The sequence below is a fragment of the Nyctereutes procyonoides genome, unplaced genomic scaffold, assembly GCF_905146905.1.
Source record: "Nyctereutes procyonoides isolate TBG_1078 unplaced genomic scaffold, NYPRO_anot_genome, whole genome shotgun sequence".
In the NCBI taxonomy this organism is placed as follows: Eukaryota; Metazoa; Chordata; class Mammalia; order Carnivora; family Canidae; genus Nyctereutes; species Nyctereutes procyonoides.
In genome coordinates this window covers 85,380-105,834 of record NW_026575036.1, presented here as the reverse complement: position 1 = coordinate 105,834, position 20,455 = coordinate 85,380, and the positions used below count along the sequence as shown (strand labels likewise).

The 20,455-nt window shown below is 38.1% G+C and overlaps 1 protein-coding gene across 1 annotated transcript; it reads left to right on the top strand.

Annotated features, from left to right (window-relative positions):
- Positions 1 to 939: 939 nt before the first annotated feature.
- On the top strand, positions 940 to 20,232 carry ERP27 (endoplasmic reticulum protein 27). Its single transcript, XM_055318474.1, has 7 exons — positions 940 to 1,033; positions 1,416 to 1,516; positions 3,186 to 3,323; positions 14,848 to 14,964; positions 17,521 to 17,646; positions 19,055 to 19,252; positions 20,185 to 20,232. Exons 1-7 carry the CDS (start codon positions 940 to 942, stop codon positions 20,230 to 20,232), a joined length of 822 nt encoding a protein of 273 aa, XP_055174449.1.
- The last annotated feature ends 223 nt before the right edge of the window (positions 20,233 to 20,455 follow it).

The following is a 20,455-nucleotide window of genomic DNA, read 5'->3' as shown; positions in this document are numbered from 1 at the left end:
CCTTCATTTCCCTGCCTTCTTCCTTTGAACAAATATGATCACTAAATCGTTTATATTCATGAGTTTCCTCAGAGGGCATGTGGGCTGGACACAGCAGAGAAGGTTTTGTCACCCTGTTCTAGTGTGATGAGCAACGAATATTCAGAATCTGAGTGGTAGAAATCTGGAATTATTTTACTCTATAGTAGTACATTTGGAACTTCCTCCTGAGCTTGAGACCTATATATCTCACTGCCTCTGGGAATCCTATCTTGGATTTCTGAGGGCACTTGTGGGCCAAATTACATACTACCCTATCACCTAAAGAATAAGATCCTACACTTATTATCAAATGCCCCCTACAATCTGGACTAAATTCAATTACTCAGAATTCTCCCATACATTTGCATCTCCATGTTTGGCTCTACATGAAACTCTCTTTCCACCTTTGTTGCCTGGCAACATCCTACTTATGAAGGACTCTGCTTAAGCATCTGCTGGAGGAAGAGAACTTTCACTGAACTCCACCATTGTCTTAAATGTCCTTAAGTCTGTATTCTCATAGTATCCTATGAGTTTCTCAATTTTTTATCACTTCCCATTTTGTACTTAAATGATCTATTGGTCCATTTCTCACACTAACAATCTAAGCTGGGAAAGTCTGGATCAGATCTTACTTATCTTTGTATCCCTCATGCTTAGATCAATATCTTCAGAGAATATTTCCTTTTTTTTTTTTAATCCAAATGAACAGACTCAACTTTCTTCTGGCTGGTTATGTTCTGGGATCCTGTCATGGAATTTGGTCTTTTATCTCACATGTTGAAGGTTCCCATAGAGCCAGCTGCACAGTTCCCAGAACACTAACAACGCCACAGCCAATTAACTGGAGTGGGCTGCCCTGAACTAGCACCGCAAAATACAAAGTCCAGGGCTCGGAGAAGGAGCAGGAAAAGAACAATGGAAGCTGACCAATCTAGACTCTTGTTTCTATTATTTCTTTTCACATGGCGACTATCTCCAGAAGTTGCTGCAGAAGTTCAGGAATCGTCAGGTAAAAGAAAAAAGCACTTGGGTGATTGTACGGTGAAACTGTTGTTAGGGAAGGGGATGGGAACATGGTAGTGCTCTGGATAATTTTCCTCAAATGGAGAATATTTTCCAGGAAACGGAAAAAAGATAAAGACCCATGTTGCCTAGTGGAGAAAAGAAAAGTCTAACATTGTCCTTCAGAGAGAAACCATAAGGTAGAGTCATCCACCATATGTCAGTAAAACAATAAGGCCTTGGAATGATGATGGTATCCCTAGAGACTATGGTTTCTTTGGCCATAGTAGAGAGAGAAAAAGTATACATGCCCTCAGCATTTAGAACTGCTGCTTCTCCATTTGATACCCCAATGCCTTCTGCTTCTCTCTCTCTCTCTCTCTCTCTAGATGGTTCTGTTGCTTCCCAGAAACCCATGTGGCTCACAGATGTCTCAACTACCATGGAATTCATTGCTGTTGCTGAGGTGGCTGTTATAGGTTTCTTTCAGGTTTGTCTAGATACCCTGTTTCTGTTCCCCTAAAGAACCATTAACATTCCAGCCCAGAGCAGCCATGACAGTCACCTACTGGCCAGATGACACTGTATTTAAGTCAAGGAGCACAGAGTCTGCTTTCAGCTTATTAATCAAGACATATCAATTTCCAGACATTCCTAGTCTCTGAATTATGTCTTTCTGATCCTTGCTTCAAGAGTTCTGAGTCTCCTCATCTATGAGTGCTTTGAATTTTAAGTCAGTATCCAGATTGCTGGGGCAGGAGCCAGAGTAAGCCCAACTTCTATCATCCAGGCAACACAGTAACCAATAGTTCATCTCTATCTAAAGCCTTACGGGGCAGGAAGTCCCTTATTCTGCTTTCTCTCTGTTCTGAAATGTTGAAAAGGATGACCATTTGAATATTGAAGGTGTTAACCTCCACCTTCCAGATTTGCTGCCTGGCTAATGAAAGCAGCCACAATAAAAGGGCACCATTCCAGGATATTTTATCTTTCTTTGAAGGTGATGTCAGGTTATTCTCACAGATCAAGCCCCTACTCTAATCGCAGACCTTCCTATTTCCATTAATTAGTTACAACTCATCATCACCCAGTTGATTCTGTGAACATAGCTGGAAATGGCTACAATGAGATGCGAGTGAGGAAGGAAGACAAGGGAGCACGTTTCTCAGTGATGAGAGAAATCTGAGCTGGAGACCAAAACAGCCATCTCAGAAAGGCAGGGAGAGGCAAGAAAGCCGGAATGGAGGAATTTGCAATAAGTTAAGCAGCCACCAGATGCCGTCTGTCATTTGATCCATGAGTAATTCCCCTCTAAGGAGAATTAAAAAGGGGGAAGCAGAGATTAGCAATTGTTTGTAGCCTCAAATGAACTCCACACATGCCTCCAATGAACAAGATACGAGCTCCCTCTGCTTGACCCCAGAGGCAAGGCTAGTCAGCTGCTTTTCTTTTTGCACATTGTTCCTTCCAGCCCAGAAAGATGTCAGAAGAGAATATGCTCCCTCCAGTTGATTTCCTGGAGCCTCTCTGGGCAAAGGTCCTGTGACAGCTGGGAAAATGATGCCTGCTTGCTGCAGAAGGACTGGAACCATTACTTATATGTGGCTTCCCTGCTCCTTCCTGCAGGCCTGGGTTCTAGAGTTGGAACAACACAAGAACAGTTTCTTCATGGGCAATGCTTTAGACTTAATGCAGGGAAGAAGACTGTTCTTCGTCCTGCACAAACCTTTGTTAATAAAACCTCTAAGCTTCTAATTTAATTTCCTTTATTCTTCTGTTTTTTCTTTTTTGGTCCTTTGGCAGCACCTATTTCCAAAACATTTGCTTCCTCGGGTAGGTCAGTGACAGTGCCACCAAACTCTGCAGGCCTCTATGATTCTGAGGCCCCTCTCTGCTAATAAACTGCAAGTTTTATAGGAAGGCCAGACAGGAGTTTCAAGCTTAGCCACAATTTTGTAGTTACCTATTAGCCCACCCAGCCTGGAAAATTCAACAATGCTGCAAGTTTAGGCTACATTCTTAGGATGTTGTTTCACCCAGTACTAAATCAAGTCTATGATTTTTTCATGAGTAAGCATATTTCTAACTCCTAGTCTGTTGATGCGTCTCATCTCCAACATAATCTCTGTGGGTTTTTTTTTTTTTCCTCTTGTCTTTAGGATTTAGAAATACCAGCAGTGTCCCTATTCCATAGCATGGTGCAAAAATTCCAAGATGTGTCATTTGGAATCAGCACGGATTCTGAGGTTCTAGCCCACTACAACATCACTGGGAACACCATTTCTCTCTTTCGCCTGGTAAGTCGGGTGGACTGCTTGAGGCTTCTTCCAGTTGGTTATGGATTTACAAACTTCTAAGACTAGAAAGGGCTCTATGCCTTTAATGCAAATGATGGTGCCAGGGACCAAGGAGTCAAAGACCATGATGAGAAGAATGGCAGTTCAGCTCAAGCTTCCCAAACAGGTGCTGTCACGATGGAAAGGGGATCGGACTGAGAGTCAAGAGGTAGAATTGTAGAACTGCTTTGTCATTGGACCAGTCATGTGACTTGAGCAAATCACTTGACATTTTTTTAGCTTCAATTCCTTCTGCTATAAAATAAAAGAGTTTGACTGTGTCATCTGTAAGGTCATTTTGAGCTCCAAAATGTTATATAAAATGTTCTATATCCTTGGGAGTTCGCTTACATTTACCAAACATGTATGAAACAACTACTGTGTCCTCTGCAAGATATGATAATAAAAACATGTTAAGTAGGGCCTCTGCTCTCATAGATCTTAAAATATAGTAGAGAATATAAATATAATTTACAAGTATCTAGAATGCAAAAAGCATCACTATGGATAAAGTATTATGATGATTAAGAGGATAAATGCAATGTAGGAATTTTGGCAAAAAAAATGATTAAGGAGACAACTGAGCTGGTATTTAAGGGATAGATAAAATTTGGACAACGTAGAGGAGAATTCATGTCCAGGGTGGGAGTAATATCAAATTTTGGAAACAGTGATCAAGCAACCCAATTTGACTGGATCTCAGGGCACATGTTTAGAGAAAATAAATATAAGATAGAGAAGTTTGATTGAAACCATATCATGGAAAAATTTGAATGCCAGGTTAGTGGGTTTGCACTTAAGTTGGTTGGCACTGCAATGCACTTAAAGCCCTTAGATCAGGGGAGTAACAGGAACAGAAATGTGTTTTTAGCAAGATTATTTTGGCAGTGATGGCAGGATGGATTGTTAAGCAAAAACACAAGAGTAGAGAGGACTTTTGTTAGGTTGACATAACCAATCATATTGCAGAGAGGAGTCTGCAATAGAGAAGTGGTAAAAGTGAAGAAAAGGCAGGTCTTGCTAATGATTAAATATAAAAATTCTGGAGAGGAGACAAAGTTTAAAGCCAGGATATGTAGGGAGAGTGAGGGCATATACAAAAATAGTGATTTCTGATGCTTTAGTTAGTTGTTGTTGAGTTTGTATTGTTGATGGAATATCAAGATAAAGATGTATAGAATCTACTGAAAATGCAAATTTGGGGCAAAAGATAAATGTCCTTCCCCCTCTAGTCTCCCACCTACATATTTCACTTCTCATCCAAATCCCTTTTAAATGTTTTTTTATATCCAATGTCTCCAATTTTCTTCAAGTTCTTAAATATTCTGCTATCTGATCCATGTTCCACACTCCATTAAAACTGCTTTCATCCAGGTCAGCATGGCTTCCATATTTCCCAACCCAGTGAACACTCTTGAGGTCTTATTTAAGTGAACATCTATGCCATATTTTTTATTTTATTTTTATTACATTTTTAAAAAAATTTTAAAGTCAATTTGCCAATATATAGTATAACACCTAGTGCTAGTGTGCACTAGTGCGCACCTAGTGCGTCAAGTGCCCCCTCAGTGCCTGTCACCCAGTCACCTCATACTCCCACTCACCTCCCCTTCCACTATCCTTTATTCGTTTTCCAGAGTTAGGAGTCTTCATGTTTTGTCACCATCTCTAATTTTTCCCCCTCATTTTCTTTCCTTTCCCCCATAATCCCTTTCACTATTTTTCATATTCCCCGTATGAGAGAAACCATATAATGATTGTCCTTCTCTGATTGACTTATCTTCACTCAGCATAATACTCTCCAGTTCCATCCATGTCGAAGCAAATGATGGGTATTCATCATCTCTGATGGCTGAGTAATATTCCATTGTATATATAGACCACGTCTTCTTTATCCATTCATCTTTCGATGGACACTGACCGAGGCTCCTTCTACAGTTTGACTATTGTGGACATTGCTGCCATAAACATTAGAGTGCAAGTGTCTTGGCTTTTCACTAACCTGTATCTTTGGGGTAAATCCCCAGTAGTGCAAGTGCTGGGTCATAGGGTGGCTCTATTTTTAACTGTTTGAGGAACCTCCACACAGTTTTCCAGAGTGGCTGTACCAGTTCACATGCCATATTTGACATTGTTGACTATCTCTTTAACACTATTTCTTTCCTTAATTCCTAGAGGCCTTCTTCTATTCCTTTTCTTCTTTTCTTAATCTATTTGAGACCTTCTCTGTCTCCATCTACACTGCTTCCTGATCCCAATGCTCTTCCCAACCTGAGCATAGAATTCATATTCTGTATAAGCAGACACTGTTTTGTTCACTACTTTAATTATAGAGCCTAAAAAAATGTCAGTAATGGAGCAGATGCCCATTAAGCATTTATTGAATGAATGTGTTTTCCTTAGGTAATACAATTTTTTTTTGTTGGGCTATCATGTACCTGCTGAGGATCTGAAATGTTTCATCTCTAGCCTGGACTACTCTCATGATTAAAATGCATTTGGATACCTTCATAAGCACTACAGTCTTAACATGTTCAAAATTGAATTTATCATCTGCACCTGCTAAGTTATGCTCTTTCCTCTAAAACACATTTATTGAATGGCTATGTTCATTTAGTCTAAGTTTTGCCAGTTAAACCTCAACACTGATTGAATCTATATTCCCCTTCACTCTTTTTACTTCATTCCTCATTTAGGCTCCTAGCTTCCTTGGCATAAACAATTTTAATAGCTTCTTAATTTGTCTCCCTTTGCTACTTCATGCCCAGTTTCTAGATTGGTATCACAATGATGTATTTAAAATGGAAAGTTGACCATCATGCTCCCTTCTTAAAAACTCTTCAATATCCCCCATTTCTTTTAAGGTAAAAACCAAGATGTTTAATGTTACATCTAGTCTTCAATGACCTGGCTGCTACCTGCTTCTCTAGTTCCTTTTCTAGCCCATTCCCACCATCGGCTTTACTCTCTCACTACCCAGATATACACAGTGCAATGATACAATTCCATGTTTTGTACAGTCCCCTGCCTTTAAAGCCACCACCCTTAAAGACCTCTGTCATTTAGCCTCACCCAGCTAACTCCTCATATTCCAGTGAATCAGTTCCAGTATTGTATCCTTCACAGAGCCTCCATGGATCTTCAAATCAGCCTTACCTATGCCTCTATACTTCCATATCTCTAGTTACATTTACCACTTTATAGCACATGTCATGTATCTCTGTGTCTGTTTCACTTAACAGTCCATTAAGACCATGAGCTATTCAAGGGTAGGAACCATGACTTATTTGCATTTGCAATCCAAAGCTCTAAGGTATGCCTCTGGTCACAAAGACACTCAGAAGTGCTTGAGAAACTGACTCACCCCCAAAAGTAACTCTGAGTCCCTTCAAAAATGCTTTACCCACCTGGACAGTAGTTGCAGGTTTGTATTTTCACCATAGTAAAATAGGTTTCAATCAAACTCTTCTGTGACAAGCTTTGGAAGAAAGATATGGAAGATTGGGCTAATCATGTGACTGTTGAACCACTAGTAGTAACCCTTCAGTAGAAAAATTCTTTTTTTTTTAAATACATGTATATTAGAGATATCTTTTTTTTAAGATTTGTTTATTTATTTATGATAGACATAGAGAGAGAGGCAGAGACACAGGAGGAGGGAGAAGCAGGCTCCATGCAGGAGCCTGATGTGGGACTGGATCCCACGTCTCTGGGATCACACCCTGAGCTGCAGGCGGCGCTAAACCGCTGCGCCACCCGGGCTGCCCCAGTAGAAAAATTCTAATCAGCTACTTGTCCACAAGTACCTCTTTCCCAGTTTGTTATTTGTAAATCTCATAAAGACCTGATTTAACACTCTCAACGCTAAAAAATATTTAAAATGAAATAAACAAATAAGTAAATAAATAAATAAATAAATAAATAAATAAATAAATAAATAAATAAATAAATCTTAGTGCTCCCAAGATATATATGTGGGGAAGAAAAACTAGTGTTGTTGCTTCCAGTGTGTCTACAGGCTCTATGACCTCTAATGGATGCATTAGCCTTGTTTACAATTTATTCTTTATAAAGCCCTGTTGAGACTTCCCAGAGCTGTTCGTGGTTCTTTGGCATCTGTTTTTTTGTTTACCACTTGTGGCAGACCTACTCTGAATGAACTCCTGGAAACCCTGGATGAGATTATTGATGTACCATACCAAAAACAAACACATGGGTTCCTGCCCTTCTCTGTTAGCAGGTCTCAGAGAGGTTCAACTTACACCCATGCCAGCTTTTAAATAAATATATTTCTCTCAGTTTATACTTTCAAAAGTTTATCCCTATATTTTAATAGAATTATTATTTAGGAGTTCGGGATGCCTTTTTCTTTTTCTTTTAATTTTTATTTATTTATGATAGTCACACACACAGAGAGAGAGAGAGAGAGAGGCAGAAGACACAGGCAGAGGGAGAAGCAGGCTCCATGCACCGGGAGCCTGACGTGGGATTCGATCCTGGGTCTCCAGGATCGCGCCCTGGGCCAAAGGCAGGCGCTAAACCGCTGCGCCACCCAGGGATCCCCTTTTTCTTTTTCTTTAAAGAACATCACCCAAGACTATTCTTTTTTAAATTGGGAAATGTGAACCTGTTGCAAAATTTTGGGTATCTACCCTCATCTTAAATGTATAGTTCATTCTGTTTGCTTGTTTGTTTGGTTGTTTGTTTTTAGTGCCTAATTTATGATAGACACCGTTAGGTGTTTTTCGTGTTCTACCATTTAATTCTCACAAGAATCTGATGAAATAATGCTTATTATCAGTAAGAACACTACAGCTCCATATTCTATAGTTTCACAACTATAGAATAACTGATGTCTGCTTCACACACATTGCTCTCTAAAACATTCCATTTTTATATTACTATAGTGACTTTCTAAATTACTTAACCCTGCCAAAAATCTTTGTTTTTACTCCTAGATTCAATCTACTCTAATGCCCTTCATTCTCAAGTCTACTTATTTTAACCTTTTAAAACATTTATCTATCCCCCTGGCACTACTTAATCAAACCCTAGGATTATTACTCAAGATTTAATCGTATTTTGGCAAAGAAATCTCAAAATTTAGACATAGAGAATTTTCTATTGTAAGAACATATTTAGAGATAAGCTGGAATAATAAGTGGAGAAATAGCAAGTCTGTAATGAGTTGACATTACTGGATGCTTTGAAATGCTGGCGCAACAACAAGAAGCCAGCAAATGCTATATTCATGGAGCACATCTCCCTCCAAAAATAGTGCAGGCCAACTATATAAATGTGATGAGGATGAATTTAAGTAAGTGAAACAATAAGTTGTATATGACAACTTGTTTGGAGTGTATGACAGCTTGTCTTTTTTGAGTGTGACTGCAAGGAGACCCTCTACACTCTCTGACAGCACTCTTGTTGTTTCCCTAATGGAGATATAATCCTAGGTTGAATAAACCATAAGCCTGTTCTAAAATGGAATTTCAGATATTATTTGAATGTTTGTCCTGCTTTGGTTTTCCTCAATCACCTCTATTTTAAGAAATATAATTAGCCTAACTTTGACCCAGTAGGACAGTAATGGAAACACAGTGAAGGCATTCTTTCATTCCTTGGACAGTTGTGTGCTGGGTTCCTATTATAAGGAATGCACCTTACCAAACAAAGGGAATCAAAAGGAACTAGTGCATAAAAATAAACTAATAAATGCAAGAAGGAAGATATGTCAAATTATTAGGTATTTTTTCTAAAGTATATATTTACCAAATATATGGCAAGCTAGGGAGTTTATAAAAACAAACCCAGGGACATGAGGATATTTGTTTAACAAATGAGTTCTCAGGGCTAGTCAGGACATTTAATACTGTAACTGTGGGGTAAACTAAGACAACTTTAATACGCTTTATGAAAAACTGGGTTCTTAATTAGAGAGACACATAGGAATTCAAAGAAATATTGCTGAAGTCTTAATCTACAGGGAAAAACTAATCTCTTGGTATGATACAAAAATCATAAAACAAAATCATCCACTTCAAATACTCTTGGGAAGACTCAAAATTATATTGTAAGGTGGCAATCCTGGTTTACTGTTTCTGTTTCTGTTTTTCTTCTGGTGCCTTTTTTTGGGGGGAGAAAAATGGTATGATATCTCTAGTAAAATTCTTTCCAAAAACTGGAAAAATATATATATATAAAATTTTTTTCCCCAACTCTTGGTTTCAGGGTTATTTTCTGCCCAGTGCATTATGCAAATAATTCCCTTTACAGAAGGGAGATTTCCTGTTCAAATATTTCCAGGAATGCTACATATGAATGTTCCAGAGTTTATTAGTTCAAGAAATAGTGAACCAATCCACCATGTTTCGTTAAAAGAAGCACCACAAACTGGAGAGACTTCAGGAGAGTGGTTTTTATTAAAACTCTTTGCTACTTAGAGAATGTTATCACCACTTAACATCCTCTGCCTCCAACATACTGCATTCCTTAAGTCCAGAAACACCTGGAGTAACTGGGCTTCCTGTTCTCCCTGTTCTGGGAAATGGTGAGGGACTGCCTGGAAGAGCAGAGAGGGAGGGGCTCCTGGCCACAGCACATCTCTGTTAGCTGAGGCGCGGCCACCAGGCCTGCAAGTTCCTAGACAAATAATCAGGAAGTATTTAGACACATGAAATATTAAAAGGGCCCCGGTTGTGATTATAATACTGATGATTTTGATGTTTGCAATTAGCAAAGCCTTAAATGTGAAGGAGACATGCCAGCTGGCAAAGCATTCTTTAAGCAACAGCAAAGAGCCTGTGGGCTCATTTTCTTTTTCTCCTGACTCTTACTGACTTGGAGAGGTGGGTGGGAGGGGCCCAGTAAGGACTCCCCTCTAGAAAGACTTTTTCTCTTGCTTTGATATTTCTGCCTCAAGCCTTCTGCTCAGAATTTGTGAATATTGAAACTAAATATACAAAGGGAGTTCACAGTTTAAAATATCCTATGGTTTTGACGATTTTTTTTCAAAATTCTTATTTTGAAATATATTTTTTGTACCTCTGCATGTATCTGTTTTATAAATTTGAGTTGTGAAAAACAGTCATAAAATAAAGTGATTAAATTGCTATCTGAAGGAATGTCAGGCATTCCTGTGCCTCAGCGCCTAACATACTGCAGGCACTCAAAAAACAATTCATTTGCAAAGGTATTAGAAGAGAATGACTGGGTATTCTAGAATTAACAATATTAACCATAGAGAACCATGGGCTTCTTAAAGGTGCATATTGCTTTCAACTAACCCAATGGGAGACCACCTTGAAAAAAAGAGGAGAAAAATAGGCAATGGGAGTCACCATGGAAATGACAATAATGAACAATCTTAGATTCCTACTGTTTAGAGACTTTATATTTGCCTGAATTCCCTCCTGCATAAACTACAATGAGACATAACTCTGACTTTGCTGGGTATACTGGGAGAAAGTATCCAAGGGGCAAAAAGATGGTTCTGATCCAGGGCAAGATTGGATTGGGTAGGACCTATATGAGATAGCAAATGTAAGGTAAAGGGGTTGAGATGTCCAAGGGGTAGTGGCCCAAGCATCTCAAAAGTGATTCGAAGATTCAAGGTATTTAAGGAAACGTAACCCTTCAGGAGCTAGCATTTGTCTGTAGGCATAGTTGCCATCGGTGTTAGAAGCATTATCCTCTGCCTCTATGGGCATGAGTAGATTGGGGGAGGAGGATGGAAAACCCTGGGACAATGATTGACAGTATGAAGTCTTATCTTTTAATATATCTGAGTATGGTGGAAAGGCAGCTTTAAAATGCAAATATGGGAAACTGGACTAGGTAACTAGATAGCCCTTCTGTCAAAAATAATTTATTTTAAAAGCCAGGTGAGCAGAAAAGGGGGTGGAGGGGTGGAGCTTGGAGAAGTAGTAAAAGAGGGAGAAATTTCTAGACTAAGATCTAGAGGAAGAAGAAAATCCAAAAAGAAAACCCTTCATTGGGACTTTTTTTTGTCTGAGTGGCTTTTCCTGCCAGTTCTTGAAGAAGTCAAGAGGCTGAGAAGTTTATTATCTTTTTTGAGAACCTCAAGGAGCCAGAAAAGTAAATGTTGAAATCCAGGGCCCAGAAGCAGAAGTACAAAGCAGATTTAGTAAAACACCCTTTGCCCCACTTTGACCCTAAAGAGCAGTACCCTAAAAACAAGGATGTACAATAAGTATATCAGCCCTCCCAAAGGCTGCAACAGATTTAAATCATTTCAGTCCCTGAAATGGGATTAAGGTGATCCTATGTGGATATATAAGTATATATACACCCATGCATGCATGCATACAAACACACATATACCTCTACACATACTTAATTACACACATGTATCATTTATATAATCTACCCTTAGCCATGCCACAATATAATAGCTGAAACTCAAAGAAAAAGACAACAATTTTAAATCAGAGAAGAGATTTCCCTCAAAGTAATCTCAAAGGGCTAATTTCATAGATGACTTCTCAGTGACTTTCTACAGACTGGAATGTTACATATAAAGAATTATGTCCTGTAAAAACTGAAAGAAAATAACAGTAACCTTAGGATTCTACCTCCAGCAAAAATAGCCTTCAAAAATAAAGCTGAAATAAAGATATTTTAAGCAACCAAACTGAGAGACTATGTCACCCAACAGGTCTTACTCATACTAAAATGTGTTCTCTGGGCAGAGGGCAAAACATCCCAGATGGAAGCTCATAAGTGCAGGAAGAAATGAAAAGAAACTAAAATTGTATAAACGTGAATGTATATTGACTATATATCAATAATATCTTGTGAGATTTAGAATTAAAATACACAATAATGATCACCTGTAAGTCTTCAGTGTGGGGTCAAGGAATAGAGTTGGAAAGAGGAAAACTAATGCCTGCATTATCCAAGAAGAGACAAAACTGCCAGACTAGGTTAGATTTGGATAACTAAAGAATGCATGTTGTATAATGCATGCTTGGTAATCCTCAAGAGAGTGATTATAGCACATGTAACTTCTAAGCCAATCAAGGGAAGGAAGGAATAATATAAAGTGCTCAATCAATCGAAAGTAATCCCAAAATGAAAGAAAGTGGGATTTGGAACAGTCAGAACCAGTAACAAGTGCAATGCATATGGGATTAAATGTATTCATGATTACTTTATATTACATTATATTATATAAAAATACATTACATTATATAAAAATAATATAGCAGACAAAAATAGCAGACTATATTAAAAAATACAACTCTGTGCTTTTTTACCAAAGACATCATTTTAAAACATAGGGATATATGTAATGTATAAATATAGGTTAAAAGTAAAAGGACATACTCTATGATCCAGCAATTGTACTACTAGGTATACACACAAAGGATGCAAAACTACAGACTTGAAGGAGTACATGCACCCTGATGTTTATAGCAGTATTATCAACCGTAGCCATATGGAGAGAGCCCAAATGTCCATGGACTGATGAATGAATAAAGGAGATGTGATACACACACACACACACAAACACACACACACTGTAGAATATTACTCAGCCTCAAAAAGAATGAAATCTTGTCATTTGCAATGACGTGGAAGGAGTTAAATATATTATGCTAAGCAAAATAAGTCAGACAGAGAAAGACAAACCATATGACTTCACTATTTGTGGAATTTAGGAAACAAAACATATGAACATATGGGAAGGAAGAAAAAGGAGGGGAAAAAAGAGAAAGAGAGAAGGAAACAAACCATTAGAGAGTCTTAGTGATAGAGAACAAACAGAGGGTTGGTGGAGGGAGATGGGTGGGGAATGGGCTAAATAGGTGATGGGTGTTAAGGAGGCCACTTGTGATGAGCCCTGGATATTATATGTGAGTGATGAATCACTGAATTCTACTCCTGAAACATATATTGCACTGTATGTTAACCAAAAATTAAATTAAAAATTTTTAAAGAAGGAATTCCTACCTAAAGAAAAAAAAAGTAAATGGATAGAGCTATACCATACAAATACTTCCAAAAGAAAGCTGATTTAGGCATATTAATGTCAGACAAAGTCGTCTTTTAGGCAACAAGAATACCTAGAGATAAAGAATGATGTTTCATGGGACTCAGGGCGTGATCCCGGGGTCCTGGGACTAAGTCCCACACCGGGCTCCCCGCAGGGATCCTGCTTCTCTCTCTACCTATTTCTCTGCCTCTCTCTCTGTGTGTGTCTCTCATGAATAAATAAAATCTTTTAAAAAAATAAATAAGTAAAGGAATGATGTTTCATAATGATACATGTTTCAACTTGGCCAGATATGTAACAATTCTAAATTCGCATTCATCTAATACATGGCCTGAGAATATATAAGCAGAAACTGACAGAATTGTAAGAAAAAATGATTAAATTCACAATCATGGTGGGAGATTTTAATACTACTCTCTTGGTAGAATAAATTGGTTAAACAAATCAGTAAAAATATAGAAAATCTGAACTACGAAATTAACCAAGTGAGCTGTTAGTATATTCAGAATACTGTATTTGAAAACTGCAGAATATACATGATTTAAAGGACATATATAGCATATATAGAAGTTGACAAATGATATAATAAAATGTAGAAATTAAGCTAGAATAACAATAATAAAATGTAGAAATTAAGCTAGAATTTAAAAAAGCACACTTCTAAATAGCCAATAGGTTAGAGAAGAAATAAGAACAGAAATTGGAAAACATTTTGGACTGAATGATAATGAAATCTACATATAAAATTTATGGATGCATTTATAGCCCTGAAAGGGGGAAATGCATAGATTTTAACATATATTTTAGAAAAGGATAACAATAAAAATCAAGAATCTAAGCATCCATTATAAAGTGAAAAAACTGAATTTTATATTCTCCATTTCATGCTTTTCTCTATATGTATTATTTCACATTAAAGGGTACATATATATACACATAAATCTGATTATGTAAATGATCCTCTTGCCTTCAGGTTAGAGTTTAATCTATTCACTTCAGCTTCAAGGTCCTTTGGAAGTTTGCCCCAGCCTACCCCACTAACCTGTCTCTCTCCTACTCACACTTAACATCTACTGTTATAGTCATGGCAAACTAAATGCAGCTACCAGAGCATGACATCTCTCATCTTTTTGCCTTTTGCAAATACTGTTTGTTTGTTTTTTTAATAATTTCCTCCCCATCCTCATTCACTTGACCAAGTTCTAGCTACTTTTCAAGAGTTGCTTCTTCCTGGAAGCTTTCCTGCTCTTCCTTTAGGTGGTATATGGGCCGGTGATGACATTTCTGTTAACTTCTTTGTATCTCACCAGACAGTGTGTTCCTCGAAAGCAGAGAATATTTCCTACTTACCTTTATGTCTTTTGAGCTTTAGTCAATGCCTGATATGTGGTAGATAGTCCAGAAACATTTATCAATGAATGAATAAAAACAGAATAGTGACAATTTTATCCTTTTTGTGTTACCCAGGTGGACAACAAAAAACTGGATTTAGAGAGCAAATACATTGAAAGCATTGATGCCACCAAATTAAGCCGTTTCATTGAGATCAACAGTCTCCACCTGGTGACAGAGTACAACCCTGCGGTAAACAATAGTCCTTGTCTCCAGACCCTTAAGCCCTGTGTCAGGGAGGGTACTTGTCTCTATAGCAGAGATCCCTTCATCTAGGAATTCTAACCTTAACCATTAATAACAGCAGCTGCCATTATTGTCATTTATTTTGCTATCCTTACTACAACCCTTTAAATTTGATGTTTGTCCCTATTCAGGAAAAAAAAAAAACAGAGAATTTAAATATCCATCAGTGGGGCTTGGGTGGTTCAGTCAGCTGAATATCCAACTCTTGGTTTCAACTCAGGTTATGATGTCATGGGTCATGGAATTGGGCCCCACATAGTGCATGGAGTCTGCTTTGGATTCTCTCTCCTCTCTCTGCCTCTCCCTCTCGTGATCTTTCTCTCAAATAAATAAATAAATCTTAAAAAAAAAAAAAAGAAAGAAAGAGAGCTCTTAAATACCCATCAGATGACTAGTAAGAAAAAGAGCCAGAATGCAAGTCAAAGATGAGTGAGTCAAAAACTTCTGAGTTTTGCTGCCTGAAACCGTTCACTATAGGCAACTCATCTGAGCCACCCTCTAAACCACACTTTTCAAACAAAACCACAATCTTAGCCGGAGTCCATTTTTTCCCCAAAAGCATTAGTGACCAATACTTTTGCAAAATACAAGGAAAGTAAATTAACAGACAAATGGAAAAAAAAATTTTTAAAGGCCCACTGATCACATATTTGGATGTTACAGCTAAGCAAAATTTCTATAACATTTTTAAAACTTCTCCCTACCTCCTTATGGACCAGTAACCAACAATTACTGGTCTGGCTTCCCCTGCACATGCCTAGACCCTCGCAGTAATCCGCTTTCTTTCTGGATTTGTCTCCTTTTGGTGTTGCATGCTGCATGCAACCCGAGTGAAGGTGCTGATCCACCTGTTCTGATAATCTTCTAACACTCTACAGCTTCTACAAGTGCCTTCTATACCCTTTTATTTTCCCTGATGTAGATCATAAAGTGATAGAGTATTAATTTCCAGTGATTTCCTCAGGTCAGAAATGCTCTGCATTCTCTAATAACATGACTTTAGATGCACATCTTGATTTTTAGAACTCACCAAGTCATTTCACACCCATTTTCTCATTTAATCTTCACGTTGATTTTTTGAGGTAGGAGAGAGAAAAGTATTATGCCCATTTTATAGAGGAGCACATTTAAGATCCAAGTGACTTATCTAGGATCCCATATAAAGCAGGAAAGGCAGAGTAGAAGGCAGGAAGTTTACTGCTGAAGCATTCGTTCACTGTCTATTTCCATTTTGCAGGAGAAAAGAGGGTTCAGAAAAGTGGAGTAACTTCCTCAAGGCCATATGCCTAGCAATTTGAGCCTCAGAAACAGCCCTCTGCACTTGTCCCTGCTTTTTTCATGACTAGTCTGTCTGACTGAATCTTGTGGTTTTTCTATTGCCCCACTCAGGCTTCAATAGGAAACACCCTTTTTCCTGTTGACTAAATTCCTGTCCACCTCTCACACCACGTTTGTCTTCGTGGAGTGGTGACTCCATTTCCACTCTTACAAAGATTCCAAACACATGCACCCCAGGGGTGGGTGGCAGCAGCAATAATCAAAAAGGCATCTTTTTCCTAGGCCATCATCATTCTCATGATTATGTCTATAGAGGTCAGGAGCGCATGTGGGAGCAGAAAAGATGATCTTAGAGTCCCTATTTCGTGTACCTAGGGTCCTGGAGTTCTTCAGGTTAATGCAGGCAGGGACAAGGATTGGTCTTCCTGAATTCTAGGCCTGGGCAATCCCTTTTCTTACAAAATACTGACACAATTTTTAAGTTCCACATTAGTAGTGAAGGTAGATCGCACCAAGAAGAAATTAGGTAAGAATAACTTTAGAGAAGCAAGTTTAACTCTCATTGTGACCTTTCTGTTTCCCAAAAGTGATATTTTTCCCATTTGGAGACCCGCCCCCACAACTATAGTTATGTCTCACCTGCTGCTGATGCAGAGGTTTGCACCAGTGACAACAAGGAAGCAGAAACTCACAATCATGTATTAGGCTGTTTGTATACTCTTTTTTTTTAAGATTTTTTATTTATTTGATGGGGGGGACCGAGGCAGAGAGAGAGGACGAAAGAGTCTTAAGCAGACTCTATACTGAGCATAGAGCTGTGTGAATCTCTTCATAAGGCTGCATGAGTGTCCAACACTGGGACTGGCTTTCCCCAGAGTGAGTGACAGAAGAGACCAAGCATAAGCCACTATGTCATTTATGACTTCATCTTGGAAGTCACACTCCATCATTTCTGCAATATCCCAGTGGCTACTCGGCTCACCGTTATCTAGTGTGGGCAATAGGGATCTACACAGTTTCATGACAGCCCAAGGGTGAGACTTATTGAGGGTCAAACTGAAGGCTAGTTACCATTTATGTTATGGATGGACAGTTCTCATTCATATTTAAGCCTATTTATTTACTGTGTTGCCACTAATGGGGCTTTTTGTTTGTTTTGTTTTGTTTTGTTTTGTTTTGCTCCTTGTCTCTTTCATTCTACTATGAAATACTTCAATTTGCCAGACTGTGATTGGCCTATTTAATAGCATGATCCAGATTCATCTTCTACTGATGATGAACAAGGCCTCTCCAGAGTATGAAGAAAGCATGTCCAGATACCAGAAGGCAGCCAAGCTCTTCCAGGGGAAAGTAAGTCTGAAATGGGAGATACTCTTTTGAATACTCAGTAGCAGGTCACTAAAAACAGGCAGATAGATCCAGGGAGATTAGGTAAATAAGGAAAATGAGTAAGGTTAAGAGATAACAAAAGGGAATACAAGGGAAGGGTAGGAAATATCAGAAAGGGAGACAGAACATGAAGACTCCTAAGTCTGGGAAACGAACTAGGGGTGGAAGGGGAGGAGGGTGGGGGGTGGGGGTGAATGGGTGACGGGCACTGAGGGGGACACTTGACGGGATGAGCACTGGGTGTTATTCTGTATGTTGGCAAATTGAACACCAATAAAAAATAAATTTATTATTACAAAAACATTCTTGAAAACATAAATAAATAAAAAATAAGAAATAAGATCTGAAAAAAAAGGTTAAGAGATAACAAAGTAAGAACTAGGACCTAATAAATCACATTACTCTGATTTAAAATTAAAGATGCTGTATTTTATACTATTAAAGTCCTGTATAACCATATCTTCCCTTGGCTGGAAGTCTATTTCATTTTTTGTCTACATTAAGAAGTGGAGAGAAAAATAGAGATCCAAAGATGTTGAAAATAAAAATCCCCTATTAGTCACAATTTAATTAGTCCTTGCCATAACCTCTTAGAATTTTAGACTCAGGACTTACTTCTTATATAAAGTAACTCTCACATACCTGGTGCCTACTAGATGTCCAATAAATATTTAGTCCTGTCCCTTCTCTACTTCATGCAGCTCTGTTTGGTATCACTGAAATAATAAAACTCCAACCACTTCAACGCTACTGCATTAAACTAGACCTTTTCGATGTTGAAATTGTCTGGTAATAACATAAGCCAGCTTTCGGGCGGCTATTTCCTTAACACTGGATGTTTTCAAAATTTCTGAATCTAAATGATCCCCTAACAAGAACATTATAAAGGTTTCTACTTTGAGTAGAAGGTTTGATTTAATAATATAAAATAATCGACATTTATCAAGCATTTACCATATGCCAAAAACTGTACTGGACATATTAAATGGATCCGCTCATTTAATCTTTCGGGCAAAAGCCTATTTTGCCAATGAGAATATTGAGCCTCAGAGAGGCTGAGTAATGTGCCAAAGTCACACAGCTAGAAAGTACCAGAAACAAAATGTAGAATGTACTATCTGCTTTTAACCATTAGGCCATACTTGTTTATTTAACTAATCACTAAAGTTATTTCTAATTCTGTGTTCTTAATCTTAAATCTGATGAAAAGGGATAAAATACCAAAGCAGAGAAAAATAAGAAATTCATTATATTATATGGCACAGACCACAAGTTAATTAGTGTAAACTGCAACAATTATGAGACGTCTCTTTCTCCTCTGGACCTCAGATAGATTTTTTTTTTCCCTTTCAAACCTCTCCAACTGCAGATTCTTTTTGTTCTGGTGGACAGTGGCGTGGAGGCAAATGGGAAGGTGATCTCATTTTTCAAACTAAAAAAGTCTCAACTGCCTGCTTTGGCAATTTACCGTACTGTGGATGAAGAGTGGGATACACTGCCCATGGCAGAAGTTTCTGTGGAGCATGTGCAAAACTTTTGTGATGGATTCCTAAAAGGGAAACGGCTGGTAAGTAGGAGCCTCCAGTATAACAAGTTGAGTTTTCCTCTCTATGTCCTGTTGAATAAAAATTCTTTCAGCTCTCCTGGATTTGATTAAGAACAAAAGTTCACAAGGGTATGGTAGAGAGGATCAGAATGCTTCTTAGGTAATGACAAATACCCACCATTTGCTTCGACATGGATGGAACTGGAGGGTATTATGCTGAGTGAAATAAGTCAATCGGAGGACAAACATTATATGGTCTCATTCATTTGGGGAATATAAATAATAGTGAAAGGGAATAGAAGGGAAGGGAGAAGAAATGGGTAGGAAATATAAGAAAGGGAGACAGAACATGGAAGACTCCTAACTCTGGGAAACGAACTAGGGGTGGTGGAAGGGGAGGAGGGCGGGGGGTGGGGGTGAATGGGTGACGGGCACTGAGGGAGCACTTGACGGGATGAGCACTGGGTGTTATGCTATATGTTGGCAAATTGAACTCCAATAAAAAAAATAGAATGAATTTTAAAAGTATGATACTATTGTTAAAATGGCCATCAAATAATAATGTGTGTCTCTTAACAATATTAGAAATGTTTAGATTGATTTCAATGATAAAGCCTAGCAACGCCTCCCCATTGGAAGGTGGCTTTCTATAAAAATAAATTTATTATTAAAAAAAAAAGAATGCTTCTTAGGATAGAGTCGTGAGAATAGAACTACACGGGCAACTTTGGAAATGTCTTGCATATTCAAAGGAACTGAATTTGGGATTTTACCATTCTGTTTACATTATTAATGGGAAACAAACCAAATTCCTATATATAAGAGTTCATGAAATAAAAATTAAGAATGGGTTTAGGACTTCCAGGAGTAATTAAATAGCTGTTTGCTAATCTCAGAGCTCAAAACCAAGAGTGGGTTCCAAATCTAAGTAACAGTGTCATGATGTTTTTCAGAAAGAAAACCATGAATCGGAAGAAAAAACTCCAAAGGTTGAACTCTGATTTCTCCTGATACTTCTACATACTACTAAGTATTTACATGAAATGTAAAAAAGGCAACTGAAATCTCAGAGACAGTAAACAGGATCACCAGGCCTTATACACACACACACACACACACACACACACACACACAGCTCTCCACTTTGTTCCTTAAAATCTCATTTACTCTCCTTATCCTTTCTTTTAAATGGTCTACACTCTTACTACCCATCCAATCTTCTAT